Consider the following 16,674-nt stretch of genomic DNA (forward strand, 5'->3'; position numbering starts at 1 on the left):
CTGCATACAGGTGAAATATAAAGCGCGAGATATTTTTATATATGCTGTATATTTAAAAAAAAATTGGTGTGGTTTTTGGCGGGCTGGAACGGATTAATAGCATTTCAATGGGGAAATTTGATTTGAGATACGAGCACGGTCACGGAACGAATTAAACTCGTAAGTCAAGGTTCCACTATATATATAGTGTATATATATATAAATATATATATTTATATATATATTTATATATATTTATATATATTATGTCACGTCACATGCCATATTGGGCAGCAGGATGCAAACCTCCATGTTGCCATTGTCGGGTACTGAAGTTTTACAAGCAATCCTCAAGACAAAATCAAAAACACTGAAGTTAGTCTGGGCACTGACCGTGCTGTCAAATTACATGCCACACCTAACAAAATTATTCAATCGGACTAGCATGGAAAATAATGAAGTGCTTCCAAATATAAGCATATGGAGCTTGCCTCTTTCAGAGTCAGAAGTGTCCGAACGAGGCACTGATGATTTCAGGGGGGTGCCCGTAACAACCGCCGTGGGGCTCTTGTCTTGCCCCAGAAGATGCGACCCCTCCTTGCCTCCGTCGCGCTCCCCTTTGATGTCGGTCGTCACCAGTGCACCATTTTTACCGCCTTTCTCCTGCACGCTCGCTCCTTTATCCTCCTTCCTCGTTTTCTCCCGCTTCTCCTCCTTCTCTGACTGCTTTCCCGAGCGCTCATCTCGTGAGCTACGTTCCCGGACTCCCGCCGCTTTGCAGCCTTCAGAGGTCCCAGTTACTTCACGCCATTCGTCACGCACAATCACATCGTCCTTGCCCTTCCCTGCACGGCTGTGGGAAGGCACATATGGCAAGTTTACTTGTCAATCCCCAAAGAGAAAAGTTGTGCAAACAAAACTAAACTGATCTGAAGAATTGTATGGAAGGCTTTTGGTTTAACCAGGCTGCACAAAGCTTACTTAGCGTTGTGGTGGTTGCTACTCGGCTTCCCAGCAACGATGCCACTGCTCTTTCCACTGCATTTGCTGCTACTCTGATTAGCCTTATCTGTGAGACGTAAAAAGCACAATATAAAGGACAATTTGTGGTTCACTATTCTTTCAAAAAGTTGAAACAGTCCTTTGCTCTAAACCCGCAGCCATGTTACCTTCACCCGTTGAAGAGTCTTCCACTCGGCAGCTTTGGGTCTGACCACCTCCGACTCCCGTTTGGTTATCACTGGATAGGCCATTAATGGTAGCTGTAGACTGCTGACTACCAGGTGTGGTGCTCTTTGGAGGCTCTTTGTGGTGGAATTCATTTTCAAGTACCATGGTTGTTTTCTTCGTCTTCAGCTGACCAGAATAACTAGGCAATGAGCAAATGTTAGTTTGGCATAGGTAATACAGCATGGTGCCAGGAAATGCAAAGGGAACAGCCAAGAATGAGATATATTTTTAAGGGATGGAAGCCGCAAATTATCCCCGAGTATCATCATAACCACACAAGGTTGATTCCTTATATGGATCGTTTTTGTTGTTTTCATTTAAAATCACAACTCCCATGTTGATTGTGTTTGTGAAACACTTTACAAAGCAAACTAAAATGTAAATAGGACAGGCGTTACGCCTAGGTCCCCCGTCGTTGAAGTGATGCGAGTTGACAAAGTGGAAGACGCAAGGCGGCCATCTTGAATTTTGACGTGGCGACCCAATTTTCAATAGCGTTCTCCCTTATGCGTAGATACACCCACACAACAGATTAGAAGTTAGTAGTTCGTTTATTTTTCAAGATATTTCGCTCACAAGGTTCAGACATATATATGGTGGCGGCCATCTTGGATTTTGACGTGGCGACCCAATTTTCAATAGCCTTCTTCCTTATGCCTGGATACACCCACACACCAGATTAGAAGTTAGTAGTTCGTTCATTTTACAACATATTTCGCTCACAAGGTTCAGACATATATATGGTGGTGGCCATCTTGGATTTTGAAGTGGCTACCCAATTTTCAATAGCCTTCTTCCTTATGCCAAGATACACCCACACACCAGATTAGAAGTTGGTACTTCGCTTATTTCTCAGGATATTCCGCTCACAAGGTTCAGACATACATGGCGTCAGACATACATGGCGGCAGCTATCTTGGATTTTGACGTGGTGACCTAATTTTCAATCGGGTTCTTCCATATGCCTAGTTGCACCCACACACCAAATTAGAATTCGGTCCTTCGCTTACGCACGCACGTCCGCACACACGGTCCTTCGCTTACGCACGCACACACGCGCACACACACACGGACGGAGAGGAAAACCATAGTCCCCCTTTCGCTCTGCGGCGCGACGGGGGACAAAAATAAAAGGCTATTAGTCCGTGGGCTGAGTAAGGTTTACATGCACCCCCCCACAACTTAACTTCCCGGGTATGTCCATGTACCCCCCACCCTAGGGGTTAGGAAAAACCATGTTAACAGAAAAAAACTCATTCCCTCATAGTTTGACCTCTGGTGACCTCATTAGTGACCTCATTTGCATATAACACATCATTGTAAAGAGTGTCCCAGGACAAACATTTTGAGGGGTCATATGCAACCATAGGATGACTAGGTAAAAAGTTATGGCCATTTGAATTTCGCCTACCCCTAATTTTCGGAAATCACTGACACAGGGGGGGGGGGGGGGGGGTAACATCAAAATATGCGTGGGAGGTACCTTGGGAATGAGTTTTTTTTCTGGTAACATGGTTTTTCCTAACCCCTAGGGTGGGGGTTACATGCACATACCCGGGAAGTTAAGTTGTGGGGGGGGGGGGGGGGGGGTGGGGGGGGGGTGCATGTAAACCCTACTCAGCCCATGGACTATATGTATTCAAATTAGAAAATTGCCGATCTGAGGAAATATGCGGTACATTCAGAACAAGACTAGTACGGCACTCGGTAGAGCACATACCTCCACCAGGCTGAACAGATTATGTTTAGTATCCCACTGATATGCCGGATCTGGATCCGAATCTGAACGAAACTCCAATCGGTTTGTTCTCGTCACCTCACCAACTCGTCCACCAAGTTTTGTCATACCTCATCCAAAACCTTTTGAGATCTCAAGCTATATATCGTTTTTGGCCATATCTCTCAATGGTGAAGCATTACATTTAAAACAAGCGTTACGCCTAGGTCCCCTGTCGTTGAAGTGATGTGAGTTGACAAAGTGGAAGACGCGAGGTGACCATCTTGGATTTTGACGTGGCGACCCAATTTTCAATAGCGTTCTTCCTTATGCGTAGATACACCCACACACCAGTTTAGAAGTTGGTACTTCGCTTATTTTTCAAGATATTCCGCTCACAAAGTTCAGACATACATGGCGGTGGCCATCTTGGATTTTGACGTGGCAATCCAATTTTCTATAGCGTTCTTCCTTATGCCTAGATACACCCACACACCAGATTAGAAGTTGGTACTTCGTTTATTTTTCAACATATTTCGCTCAAGTTTCAGACATATATATGGTGGCGGCCATCTTGGATTTTGACGTGACGACCCAATTTTCAATAGCGTTCTCCGTTATGCCGAGATACACCCACACACCAGATTAGAAGTTGGTACTTCGCTTATTTTTCAAGATATTCCGCTCACAAGGTTCAGACAAACATGGCGTCAGACATATATGGCGGTCGCCATCTTGGATTTTGACGTGGGTTGCACCCACACACCAAATTAGAATTCGGTCCTTCGCTTACGCACGGACGCACGTTCGCACGCACACATGGACGGAGGGGAAAACCATAGTCCCCCTTTCGCTCCGCGGTGCGACGGGGGACAATAATCGTATCCAGAACCAGATCTTCACCAAAATCTAATAATTTAGATTAATGAACAGGATTAAATAAAGAAATTGATATTTGTGTGAAAATTTTGCAGAAGACCTGGGTTCGATTTCTGGTCTGGGCATGTAATTTTCCCACATATATCAATTTAATTATTTAATCCTGTTCATTAATCTAATTGCTTCACTATGCCCCCAGCCTAGTGGTGTTTATAATAGAGGACATTGACTTGTCCCCCCCCCCATTGGAGAAAGACCCTCTTGTGTTCAGGCCATTGGTGCTCCTATTGTTGGCATTGAGTGCCCCGGAAGCATTGACCGAAAAGAGAGTGGCAATCATATGTGTGAAAAAATTGCATGCTCGGTTAGGGTTGCCCAGATAGCTCAGATGGCAGAGCACTGGTACGGTTTTCCAGAGAGCCTAGGTTCGATTCCTGGTCTGGGCATGTAAATTTCCCACATATATCAATTTAAAATCTAACCAATTTGTCTTTGTCACACACCCAACCTATCCACCAAATTTTGGCCGAATCCATCCACAACTCTTTGAGATATCCTGCTTATAGACAAACAAACACACAGACAGGGGTGAAAACATAACCTCTGCCCATCTTCGGTGGCGGAGGTAACAAGTGGTTGAGGACAAGACAGAAAAAAAGGAAAATTATTTGGGGAAATGTGTTGGCAGGCAGGGGGAGAGAATTGGGGGGACCTCGAGAGAACAATCACTGATTACCCCATTGCCAAAGCGTAAAGATCGTGTCTGTTGTCCTTCTCATCAGTGCAGATCTTCTGGACACGTCGTTCCAACGCCTGGCCAAGGTTGAGCACTTTGGGATAGTGCGGCAAAATCTTGGTCAGGACCACGAGGATGTTGCGGATGTGTGTAAACTCACCTGTCTCCAGACAATTCACTGAAGCCTTCCGTGTTGGAGGTGGCGGAGTTGGGGGATTTAAGGGGAGGGGTGGGCCAGGGTGTAGGATAGGGAAGACAAATAATATTTTGGGTAAGAAAGTCGTGCAAGATCGAGGTCTGCAAGTTCATCCTCAATCTGAGAAACCACAACTCGTGTAGTGTTCAAAGTCATATTGTTACCTTGGTTAGCTTGTAATGCCACTTGTACACAACATGTCGGAAGTTCTCATAGTCCAGCTGGTCGGCTTTGTTCGTGCCATCGGAGCCAGTGGCTCGGAGGATTGTGATGAAGCCTGGGAAGTTGCTGCATTCCTAAAATATATTGCAAATGGAGACCATAATAAAATCTACAGCAGAACAAACCCGATCAACCACTTCGCGGATCTTCAACCACCGAACAACTTGTGAAAAATAGCCTCATGGAGGACCGACGGTTATTTCCCCATTGTTTGAGTAGACCTTTAAACACATTTATTGAATTTGAGGTGAAGCCCCCATTTTCAGCCTCTTATAAGGGGCGGATTAGATTTGGATGCGGAGCACAACCCCACGAGAACATATTCTGATGTAACATACCACATTTGGTTCTGATGTATCGTACCAAAATACCACATTTTATCACCTTTCTGGGGGAGATATGACCATGAGGAGCACAACTTAAGGTTATGGCATGGTCCCGATGCCTGATGGCGAGTTTTGTCTGGATCTGTCAAGCAGTTTCTGAGAAGAGGATTTTTGAATGAAATACCAATATTTGTGGCAAAGCTCCTTCCTCCCCCTTTATAGAATGTGCATCCAGATGAGGAAAACAACCCCATGAGACCTTGCTGTCCTGATTCATCGTACCAAATTTGGTCCATATTGGTCGGGTAATTTGCGAGATGTTTTAGCCAAATGTTAACTGACATATGTGCGCACGTACGGACACCAGGACCCACTATATGAAGTTATTTCAGAGAAATGACCTAAAATGAAAAGACCCAATCAATTATGTGTTGGAGAGGGCAAGAGGCAAATAAGCAGTGCATCACCTTGTCGTAAGTTGCCTTGTCCTGATGCCAGGGTGTCACTGTGTCCAGCATGCTGCACAGGAAACGTCCGTATCGACTAGCCTCGTTCTCGGTGCAACTGGCAACAGTATAAATAATGTCCGAGAATACCTGCATTGAAATCCCATGCAAAACAAGACAGAAAAAAAGCACAAAGAGGGATTAACCCACACACGCGAAGCGAAAGGCACGGTCAAGCAATTGGTTCATTCTTGTCCATCTGTCTACAAACGTCAGTTTATGATCGAGGAACAACTTATTTAAATGGAATGTTATATTTTGAACACAAATTGGAACACAAACCCGTTTGCATTTTATTTCAATGGAATTGAACACTTGAAAAGTGTAGAACACAAGTCTCATTTTTGGCACTTTCAAAAATCTACCATTGAAAGCAGTGGGTACTTGGACAAAATATTACGGCATTTCACAGCCAATCAAATTTGCAGCTCACAGACCCCACACACGTCCTTTTTTCCTCCAGACTATGTGGGGTAAGGTATTCTAAGAACTCTCTAGTTATAAAGGTAATTGCAGTTGTACAATACCGAGCCATTCTGAATGCAAATGATCATGAAAACTATTATTCGATATACCTTTCAGAAATGTCTTTGTCCTTTTTATACGATTAAATCACGAAGGCAATATTTTTATTTGAGCTTTAGCAGAGGCAAGCAAGTGCTTTCGTCCAACTAACACGATTTATGATCAAAGAACAAAACAAAAACAGAGTGGGTGTGCAAAGATCCACTAAAGTAAAGTCTTGCCATTTGTCGGCGATGAATTATTAGCTCACCTGGAACGAAGTTCAGGGGAGCTTATGTGATGGCGCATCATCCGTCCGTCCGTACACACTTGCAACTTCTTCTCCGAAACCGCTTCAGGGATTGTGACCAAACTTGGCACAAATTATATTTGTTGTGTTGTGATTAAAGTTTATTCACGGCATTAAAAAAGTCAGGGTCTAGGGGGGGTTTACTGGGGTCAAAGTGGATCTAGGTTTGACCCCCCAAAATAGGGATTTGCTTTTTCCTCTGAAACTACACACACAATTTCGATAAAACTTGACCACAACCTTCACCACCTGTGATGTACCAAAGTTTGTTCACGGCCCTAAAAAAAAATTGCCCCTTTGGAGGTCTACAGGGGGGTTGCTCCCCAAAATAGGTATTTGCTTTCTTCTCAGAAACTACACATGCAATTTTGATGAAACTTTACCACGACCTTCATCACTCTTGATGTACCAATGTTTGTTCAAGGCATTAGAAAAACAAGGCATTAGAAAAATTAGGGTCTGAGCAGGTAGATGGAGTTGGGGGAGGGGAGGTTGCCCCCCAAAACAGGTATATTTCTGGTTTGTTTATAGTCTTATGATTATGTTAGTATGATTCTACATGCTGCTCTGTCTTCTAGCAACCATTGAAATTGGTTTAAAATACCTTTAGTCAGTGCAGTATACTGTTTATTCCACCAGGTGAGCGCCAGGGGTATTGCCCCATGTTTTAACTTTCCAGACCATTGTTCAAATAATATCGTACAAATTAAAACCTTACCTTCTTTCTTATCTACACTTGCCTACATGGAGCGTTGCACCTTGAAATTAAAATTGAGGAATGGCATGACATGACTGGGACCATCAGTCGATAAAGCTTTCACTCACTACCCATGTCCGAGCCTTTCAACAAATCTGAGGACCATTTCCAGTCATAGGCCGCATTAATGTCATTTGCCTTTACTCTAATGCTGCATTAACCCTTTTGGGGTTTGCAATTCTATAAACCACTTTGGTAATGTCAAACCTTACAATTTCCAGAATGTTACCCAACTTGAATTTTTCCTTAACATTTAGGCAAAGTTTTATCAAACGCTGTTTTATGATACAAAGTTTAATTGTCCCAATATAAACTTGTTCACCCACTCTGCTTGTGCTGGGCCTTGTCACTCTCATAATGCAAACACTTTCTCCAGTGGCCGTGATTACTCATATCTGCCCGATAGAGCACTGAATAAAACATCCCATCAGCTCCAGTCCAAACATGAAGTGCGGAGATGACAAGACCACACACCCTGTCATAGCACAACAGTGTAGAAAAGTTGTTGGTTTTCAGCTGATGCACCAGCTCGACAAACTTGGCACAGTAGGTAGCGTCACTGGCGGTGAAGACACACCGGGGAAATACGCAGAGCTGCAGGAACTTTGTGATCGTTTCATTCTTGGTCGATCCTATGGTGATATTGACACATAAACCCAATTAGTCAACACCCATGATTAAAGCTGCCATAATAGTTGCTAACCAAATTCGGTTAATTTGGGACAAGTCAGGACTTACTGCCGAGAAACCAAGAATCTTTTTCCTGTTTGAGGCGTGCAAAAACACGTAGCGTATGGTCTTGCTGCTTCTTCTCCTCATCACGGAGCTTGTCGATCAGTGCCATACATCGCTCCTTTTCCTTCTTTTTCTTGTTCATGGGCTGCAGAGTACAGAAATAAGATGTCAGAGTGGAATTTCTGGAAAGCAAAATCACTTGAATAATCAAATGTAACAAGTAGAGAGGAGAGGAAGAGGAAAGTTAAAAAAAAAAGATGAAGGCGAGAAGGCAGAAGGTAAGTGGGGAGGTCAGGAGGTCAGGAGAGGGATCGGGCTCTAGGGATGGAGGGGTGCACGGGGCTCACGGAAAAGTAAGGGATGTAAAGAAGCGGAAGTGAGAGCATCGTGAAAACCCCTCACCATGTCCTGAGTGTCTTCGATGACACGAAGCTGTGCCTCGAGCTTGCCGACCTCACGGCTATAGCTGGCTGTTGGCACGGCCAGGTCATACATAGCCAATGACCAGAAGGTCGCATAAAACTGAGGGCTCATGTCTTCCCAAACGCGTGACGGGTGCAGGCACTGGACTGCTTCCTGCACGGGTGCCATGATTGTCGCACTTGCCTGCATGTAGCGTTGCGCCTTTGTGGGCTTACTGCTCTTGTCGCTCTTCTTTGTCTCATCATACTTGGACTACAGTCAGCGTGGAGACGGGGTAGAATCAGTAGGATAACAGAACTACTTGCATGACGTAAACATCTTGTGTTTAAAGCCTGGACATATGGAAAACAAGTTTTGTTTTTTTCATATAAAATTACATTTTTGACTGAATATTTTGTAGGAGGATTAAAGCACAATTAACCAGAGGTAGTAGCATACAAAATAAACAAACAATAGTTTATAGCAATGAATAAAAAGTTTTAGCATTTCCAAAAAAATAAAAATAAATAGTTGTCACACTAAGGACCTTCAGGCTCTCATAGGATGAGTTTTGCTAACGAAACAATGAGCCCTAGATCTTTCACATATTTGAAAAATATTTGCATATATTTGAAAAACATTGAAGAAAGACAACGAACAAACATGGAACAGAACAATGTCCCACCTATAATGGAGCACGACTTAAATGCACGAGTCCATAAGTGCTGTGCACTCAATAAGTACTGCCAAGCATGCGAGGTAAGGTCACCTTAACTACTGTGTAAAAAGTGCACAAGCCACTGGATTGCCTCTCCTACAGTAAAACCATCTTGGCCACGTAGTTCGCAATATGTGCTAGGATGGACCACAGTCCTTAGCACTCCACTTTCACTACCCATGTAAGACAGTGTGGGTGTAACGGTACAGAAAGGCAATACAGCTCCGAGACGTGGCTCCTTGGTCCTCCAACCAACCTTGAATGTACTCTTGCTCTTGTGCTGAAACACAAATAGGAGGTCGTGGCAGGGATGTGGCCGTGCAGTTCCACCCGACATATCAGGCTGGAGTGAAGCATCTCGGCTACGGTAACTATGATAGACTACGTAAGCTATTGCTTGGGTTTAGGACGGCACCGACTTACCAGGATCTGATGGGCATACATGGGACGACACAAAAAGAAGGCAGCATCTGGCGGGGTGTGGAACTGCATGCACAGCACATCGATAGACGGCATGCGACGGGTGTAATCCTCCGTGCTCATGTTTGTGGCTAGGAAGCCGCCGAACTGTACAAGCGTGTCGTGGCACTGCATTGGGAGAGAAACGCTAAAACGTCAAGGAAGTGCAACATTTGTTACTTTTCCTATTAACAAGCTAATGAGCAGTTTTTCTCCCTTGTGCTCCCAAGCGGACGATCATACCTGATCGTAGAGCTTGCCAACGAGTTTGAGGTGCTTTTCCCCTCCCTCAAGAAAGATCACACCATTTCTTTGTTGTGCCATTAGCAGGCAAAGAGGCAAAGCCAGGTCATGGTCCAGCAATGTGTCCTTGAGGCGCTGGGAAGACTTCTTGGTGTTACGAATCTGACCAAAATAACCTCCCTGATAAAGAAGGAAGAAATGACATGACATCAGAAGAGAATTCCTATAAAGTCACCATTGCACACAGTCAACAAAACACAGGAAAAAGTCCTTTATCCCATCGTCGCTCGTGCCAAGTCCACTCCCAGCACTCACATTTTTTGTTGTGTACAAAATCCTGATACTAAGCAGTGCTCTTTAACCCAGGTGGAATGTGGTGGCGGTGAGGGGGAGAGACGAATAGAAGGAAGATGTTTTATCCTCGAAACTTCAAAAATATTTTGTAACAAAATTAAAAAATAAAAACTATGTTGAGGTTGCCGGGCGGGGAGGGGGCAGCTGGATGGTGGTTTAATTAACACGGAAGACATTGACGATCAGCAAGACCCACACGGATAAGAATCGGAGTTTTATTTTTAAATCAGAATATTCGTCCAATTCTATTTTAAACCAATATATTATCTCCACCATGTCCACCCTCCCCAAAAGAACATTCAATACATACACAAACAACTCTGTGTGAAAGTCGTTTTATTACTCAATTTTCCTCTCTTTTTGACTCTCCAGCTAGCCCCTCCCGCCCCCACCTTTCTAGTCCAATTGTTGTCCGTCCTATCGATACTAGAAGAGAGCTGCTTGTGTTTGTGTGTGTCTGCATGTGCGTGTCACCATTTTTCTCAGAGATGGTTGAACGGATCTTCAGAGGTTCATCACTAAGTGCTGTGAGGAGTGTTTTAGGCCAAAAGAAAAGTTTTTGTTGAAAAAAACAAACAAAAGTTTAATTTTTGGGGATTTATTTTTGTAAGGGTCACTCTATAGTGACTAAGCCTCTGTAGCTATGTGAAAGGGAATATTAAATTATCCCCGACCCCATTACTTAGTGGGTGTAGGGAAGTGTTTTAGGCACTCACAGAAAATAGACCGGGAAACACCGGGTATCCCTGCTAGTTCCTGATATGAAGAAAAAGCTTCCCGCATCTATTCATCGACATCTATCTTCAATATTTCAACGAGATACTCTGAATCGCCTCTTTTCTGATGTGAAAGCTCCAGAAATTAAAGTGAAAATGGCAGGCCGATATTGACAACGTCAAAACGTGCCCGCCACAGTCGATCAGTCCACATATCTACAAATTAATATCAGGGGTGTGCCGATTGGACTGACACAAATGACGTGCAAGACATCAGACCTCAGCCCTGAGTAACTCTCCGCCAGACAGGGCCTCCAGCTGCTCATTGGTGACGTCTTCCGTTATTTCAATGCCGGCCATTTTGTGCACCACTTCCTTCAGGATCAAGAGATCACAGCTGTGAAGAGTGCGAGTAGAGGCAGAAAGAAAGACAGGATGACGTATAGCTTCACTGCCTAAATGCCGAAGCACATCCTCGCTCACACAAACAAAATGGAGTAAAACAAGAGACGTCACATTGGATTTGCCAGTGAACACGAGTAAGGTCATTGGTAGCATGTGTCTAGCAACAGGACGATCAGGCAACGAAAGCAAAGTTTACCATATGAGCCACCTTTTGATAAGCTCACCTCTTGCTGGCCTTCAGCTGATTGGCCACATACTGGAGAATCCCGGTCAGCTCGATAGGATACTTCCTGAAGATGGCTCCACAGAAGCTTGCCAGGCCTGATGAACAAAACGGCCGACTTTATAATAATATTTTAGCATTTCATGTTGTGAGAATGTCAAACATAATGGAATATTCATTATTGACAGCAGAGTTAACCTTCTGGTGTTAACGCTTCATTTTCATTTCAAATGTTGATTAACCTGACAGGATTGACGAAACAAGACAAACTTTTTCATACCTTCTTTAGGAATTAAAGCCATGTAAGTCACGGCAAAACCTTACAATTTGGCTCTTGCAATGCTGAAGATAGTCAGAGCACCAAAAGCATCCCGAGAAGTAATATTTAGTGATTCTGATGTACCAGACTCTGTTACATAGTGTTAATGCTACCCAGGAGGTGTTATACTGGGTGGTTTGCCATTGCCATCACAGATGTAGTTTGTGCAGGAATTTGGGGCATGGCAATGGTGCCGGCAATAGCTTGCCTAATCTTCATGAATGACACCATGGGATCGTTAACATTCACCAACTAACGCCGATAGATGGGAATCCCAGTTTAAAATCCGTCCCAAGGACGGCACATGAATTAATGAATCAACCGACCTGTGAAAGATCAGGATGACAGTTTTTAGCTGGGTCAGGATTCAAACCCAGGCCAGACAGCTTAGAGGTGAGTGTGCTTACCACTAGGCCATCCTGCCAGCCCCAGTAACATTTATCCAACACAAAAGTCTTACTCTGGAGCCACAGGGAGATTGTTGTGTCATCATATTTCATTTTCTCCTTCTCCGGGTTGGCCAATGCTTCAATAATGCAGTCTGTAGGCCTCGAGTCATGGAAACATCCAAGTATCTGACCAAAAGCAGCCCCTTCTCCACGCCTCAAACAAATAAAAACCACCTTTTTATCCAAAACATTAACCCTACTGAATAAGGAAATGGATTGATTATTTATCTCACAGCATAGAACAAAGTAGAAAGGATACAGGCTAGAATGTCATAAGACAATGACGTGAGGTATTTTAAGGCATCGACGACAGGATTTATCAGGTTATCAAACTTCTGTATCTGGGAAAGAATCTGGAAAAAAGAAAAAGAAAAAGTAAGTCAAAACCACCATGGTGTTAAAAAAAAATTGTGCAACGTTCTCAGCGAATTGCACTGCTAGAGGAAACGTACATAGTCAAATAGGATCGTTGGATTGCAGTGACTGAGCTTCCCAATCTGCCGGCCCGATGGCTTCACATTCTCCTTCGTCAGCCGTCTGAAGGAAAACAAAATCCATTAGGCACAGAAAGCAGCGAACAGGTAGGATGACTTCAAAACCTAAAACGGTCCTCTGAACTCACTTCATGATGTACTTGGCCCTGTCTATGGTTTGAACTTTGATTCGGATGAGCTGCGTGTGCATGGCGTATGTTTCGTTCTTCCACTGCCCGTACAATCGGTACCTAAGACGTACAGAAAGAAGCTTTACTCAATGGGTTTGCGAGTACAATTGAACACCAACGATGAACATGACCGAGCACTTGTCCAAAACAAATGCAGAAATGGATGCATGGGCTGACTCACCGGTGTTCGTACGGAAAGGACCGAAAGAAACCCCACAGTTCCTCGGAAAGACAAGCATTACACTCCACAAGTGCAAGGGCCGGCAGAAGCACCTGGTCGGATATGCTGAGAAAGCAGCTAAACATAAACTCCTGTAAAGTGAGAGTGAGAGGCAGGAGCACATGAATATAACTACAGTAGAATGGACATGCCTGACATTTCCGATGGCAGCACGTAGAACTCGCGGTGGCCATCTTGGAATATGTAATTGCTACTATGACATCATCGATTGAGCAAGTTTTGTGCTGAAGATCTGAGCTGTTTTCCATCCAAAATCATCCAATTTGAGGTATCATGGCATAAATATAAACCCTGACTGGCGTTGTGTTACCACTCTTGATATCAGATGGGTAACTCGCAGGGTATTTGTTACCTTACAGTATATCGTTACGGATCCGTGATCTGGGTTTATCACGCAGTTCCTCAGATATTTACGCTATCTCCGGTCCTGAGGCCACCGGCCACAGATAACTCTGCGGTCTAACGGGTTTGCCAGGCAACCATGTCCTCTGATTAGAACCGCTGTGCCTAGCAGATTAGAACAACCCACACCATTTCTCTCTTTTGTAACTTAAAAAAATTACCTTCAACAACGAAGTTCCCAAATTAGAAGAGCAGCAAGCTCATAAACAAAGCAAGATCACAGCAGCAGCCTTTTTAGCTCACAGTATATGTCAAAATGTAAATAAATAGAGATTTAACAAATCTATTATACAAGTTGAGGTTTGGGTGTGTCCGTGCGTCAGTGGCTGCTTTCGGTGCTGCTTTTACTTTTCTAGCCTGGGTCTGAACCTTGCCCCAGCTATAAACTGCCATCGCAGGGTTTTACAGGCAGGGCGATTCATCAATGTGTGTGCTGTCTCTACGATGGACGTTAAGCGGGTATCCCATCACCGACATTAGTTGGTGGACGTTAAAGATCCCACGGTGTCCTTCACGAAAAGTAGACGAGTAATCACCGGCACCCTGGGCAAATGACAAATTCCTATCCCAACCTTAGTCAACCGTCACGCCTGACCAGCCGGTTCATGAAATAATTGGCCAAGCTTCCCCTGGCCAATCCCGCAATAACATGGGACTTCAAAAACAAGGCATAATGTGATCCTTCAAACGGCCATAACTCTTCAATCATGTAACGATGAGGAAGTGAGAACGAGCAGACGAGGGGTTTCGGTGCACTGTACTGTAAAAAAAATAAATTTTTATGGTAGAAACTCAGGCCCCTCAACGGACACTGAGGCAGTGGCCCCCCTGAACCTCCACCCCCCCTACCCCCCCGCCGCTCTCATTGGCCCTAATACCACCCACCATCAGTCCCAATCAATCAAATGCAATCACAGTCCCACTGGCTTTCATACGATCAGTTGTGTTGACAATAATAGCAGCTAGGCCGACCTAGTTGTAGCTGACTGATGTAGCAAGGCTGATTTGCCTGGCTGAATAAATAATGCAAATCAAGCTCATAACGGCTGAATACGGATCATCATATAAATGATGAATATAATCAATACTCACAGGTGAAAGCTCAGACTGCATTATTTTGCCCCAGTTCGGTAGTTTAGGCAGTTAATCGAAAAACATTCTGCCCCACTGCTGCTATGCGACCTCCTTGAAGGCGCGGTCATCATACTTATTCCAAGATGGCCGCCAGAAATTCTGTGCTGAACACTGGAATGTCCATTCTACTCTACATGTATTTCTATCAGCAAGTGCACCCAGAACAATTCAGGACAAAGTTTGGAGTGGGGGTGTACATAAATGGAGAAACAGACAGACACACACACAGAGACAGAAACAGATACAGAGCGACAGAAACAGACACAGAGAAGAAAGAAAGAGCAACGGACAGACACAGGGCAACGGACAGACACAGGGCGGCGGACAGACACAGAGCAACAGACAGACAGACAGAGCAACAGACAGACAGAGCAACAGACAGACAGAGCAACCGACAGACAGAGCAGACAGACAGACAGACAGACAGACAGAGCAACAGACAGACAGACAGAGCAACAGACAGACAGACAGAGCAACAGACAGACAGACAGAGCAACAGACAGACAGACAGAGCAACAGACAGACAGACAGAGCAACAGACAGACAGACAGAGCAACAGACAGACAGACAGAGCAACAGACAGACAGACAGAGCAACAGACAGACAGACAGAGCAACAGACAGACAGACAGAGCAACAGACAGACAGACAGAGCAACAGACAGACAGACAGAGCAACAGACAGACAGACAGAGCAACAGACAGACAGACAGAGCAACAGACAGACAGACAGAGCAACAGACAGACAGACAGAGCAACAGACAGACAGACAGAGCAACAGACAGACAGACAGAGCAACAGACAGACAGACAGAGCAACAGACAGACAGACAGAGCAACAGACAGACAGACAGAGCAACAGACAGACAGACAGAGCAACAGACAGACAGACAGAGCAACAGACAGACAGACAGAGCAACAGACAGACAGACAGAGCAACAGACAGACAGACAGAGCAACAGACAGACAGAGCAACAGACAGACAGAGCAACAGACAGACAGAGCAACAGACAGACAGAGCAACAGACAGACAGAGCAACAGACAGACAGAGCAACAGACAGACAGAGCAACAGACAGACAGAGCAACAGACAGACAGAGCAACAGACAGACAGAGCAACAGACAGACAGAGCAACAGACAGACAGAGCAACAGACAGACAGAGCAACAGACAGACAGAGCAACAGACAGACAGAGCAACAGACAGACAGAGCAACAGACAGACAGAGCAACAGACAGACAGAGCAACAGACAGACAGAGCAACAGACAGACAGAGCAACAGACAGACAGAGCAACAGACAGACAGAGCAACAGACAGACAGAGCAACAGACAGACAGAGCAACAGACAGACAGAGCAACAGACAGACAGAGCAACAGACAGACAGAGCAACAGACAGACAGAGCAACAGACAGACAGAGCAACAGACAGACAGAGCAACAGACAGACAGAGCAACAGACAGACAGAGCAACAGACAGACAGACAGAGCAACAGACAGACAGACAGAACAACAGACAGACAGAGCGACAGACAGAGCAACAGACAGAGCAACAGACAGACAGACAGAGCAACAGACAGACAGACAGAGCAACAGACAGACAGACAGAGCAACAGACAGACAGACAGAGCAACAGACAGACAGACAGACAGACAGAGCAACAGACAGACAGACAGAGCAACAGACAGACAGAGCAACAGACAGACAGAGCAACAGACAGACAGACAGAGCAACAGACAGACAGACAGAGCAACAGACAGACAGACAGAGCAACAGACAGACAGACAGAGCAACAGACAGACAGACAGAGCAACAGACAGACAGACAGAGCAACAGACAGACAGACAGAGCAA

At 44.8% G+C, this 16,674-nt stretch overlaps 1 protein-coding gene across 7 annotated transcripts in view; it reads right to left on the minus strand.

Moving 5' to 3' along the window:
- The window catches only part of THOC2 (THO complex subunit 2), a 131,224-nt gene that overhangs the window by 17,622 nt on the left and 96,928 nt on the right, over positions 1 to 16,674 (minus strand). For 6 of the 7 annotated variants that reach the window (XM_068132158.2, XM_068132159.2, XM_068132156.2 and 3 more), the window contains exons 14-32: positions 13,231 to 13,361; positions 13,008 to 13,109; positions 12,838 to 12,922; positions 12,645 to 12,738; positions 12,397 to 12,477; positions 11,619 to 11,715; positions 11,269 to 11,386; positions 9,920 to 10,099; positions 9,641 to 9,805; positions 9,474 to 9,497; positions 8,500 to 8,772; positions 8,101 to 8,242; positions 7,837 to 7,994; positions 5,753 to 5,881; positions 4,902 to 5,033; positions 4,542 to 4,726; positions 1,149 to 1,348; positions 961 to 1,048; positions 471 to 832 (exon numbers count right to left, since the gene is read on the minus strand). In XM_068132158.2, the coding sequence (XP_067988259.2) occupies positions 471 to 832; positions 961 to 1,048; positions 1,149 to 1,348; positions 4,542 to 4,726; positions 4,902 to 5,033; positions 5,753 to 5,881; positions 7,837 to 7,994; positions 8,101 to 8,242; positions 8,500 to 8,772; positions 9,474 to 9,497; positions 9,641 to 9,805; positions 9,920 to 10,099; positions 11,269 to 11,386; positions 11,619 to 11,715; positions 12,397 to 12,477; positions 12,645 to 12,738; positions 12,838 to 12,922; positions 13,008 to 13,109; positions 13,231 to 13,361 (2,746 nt within the window). The remainder of the gene's footprint in view (positions 1 to 470; positions 833 to 960; positions 1,049 to 1,148; positions 1,349 to 4,541; positions 4,727 to 4,901; positions 5,034 to 5,752; positions 5,882 to 7,836; positions 7,995 to 8,100; positions 8,243 to 8,499; positions 8,773 to 9,473; positions 9,498 to 9,640; positions 9,806 to 9,919; positions 10,100 to 11,268; positions 11,387 to 11,618; positions 11,716 to 12,396; positions 12,478 to 12,644; positions 12,739 to 12,837; positions 12,923 to 13,007; positions 13,110 to 13,230; positions 13,362 to 16,674) is intronic. The other variant, XM_068132157.2, reaches the window with a different exon arrangement.

This window comes from Myxine glutinosa, chromosome 12 (assembly GCF_964187855.1).
Source record: "Myxine glutinosa chromosome 12, kmMyxGlut1.1, whole genome shotgun sequence".
NCBI lineage: Eukaryota > Metazoa > Chordata > Myxini > Myxiniformes > Myxinidae > Myxine > Myxine glutinosa.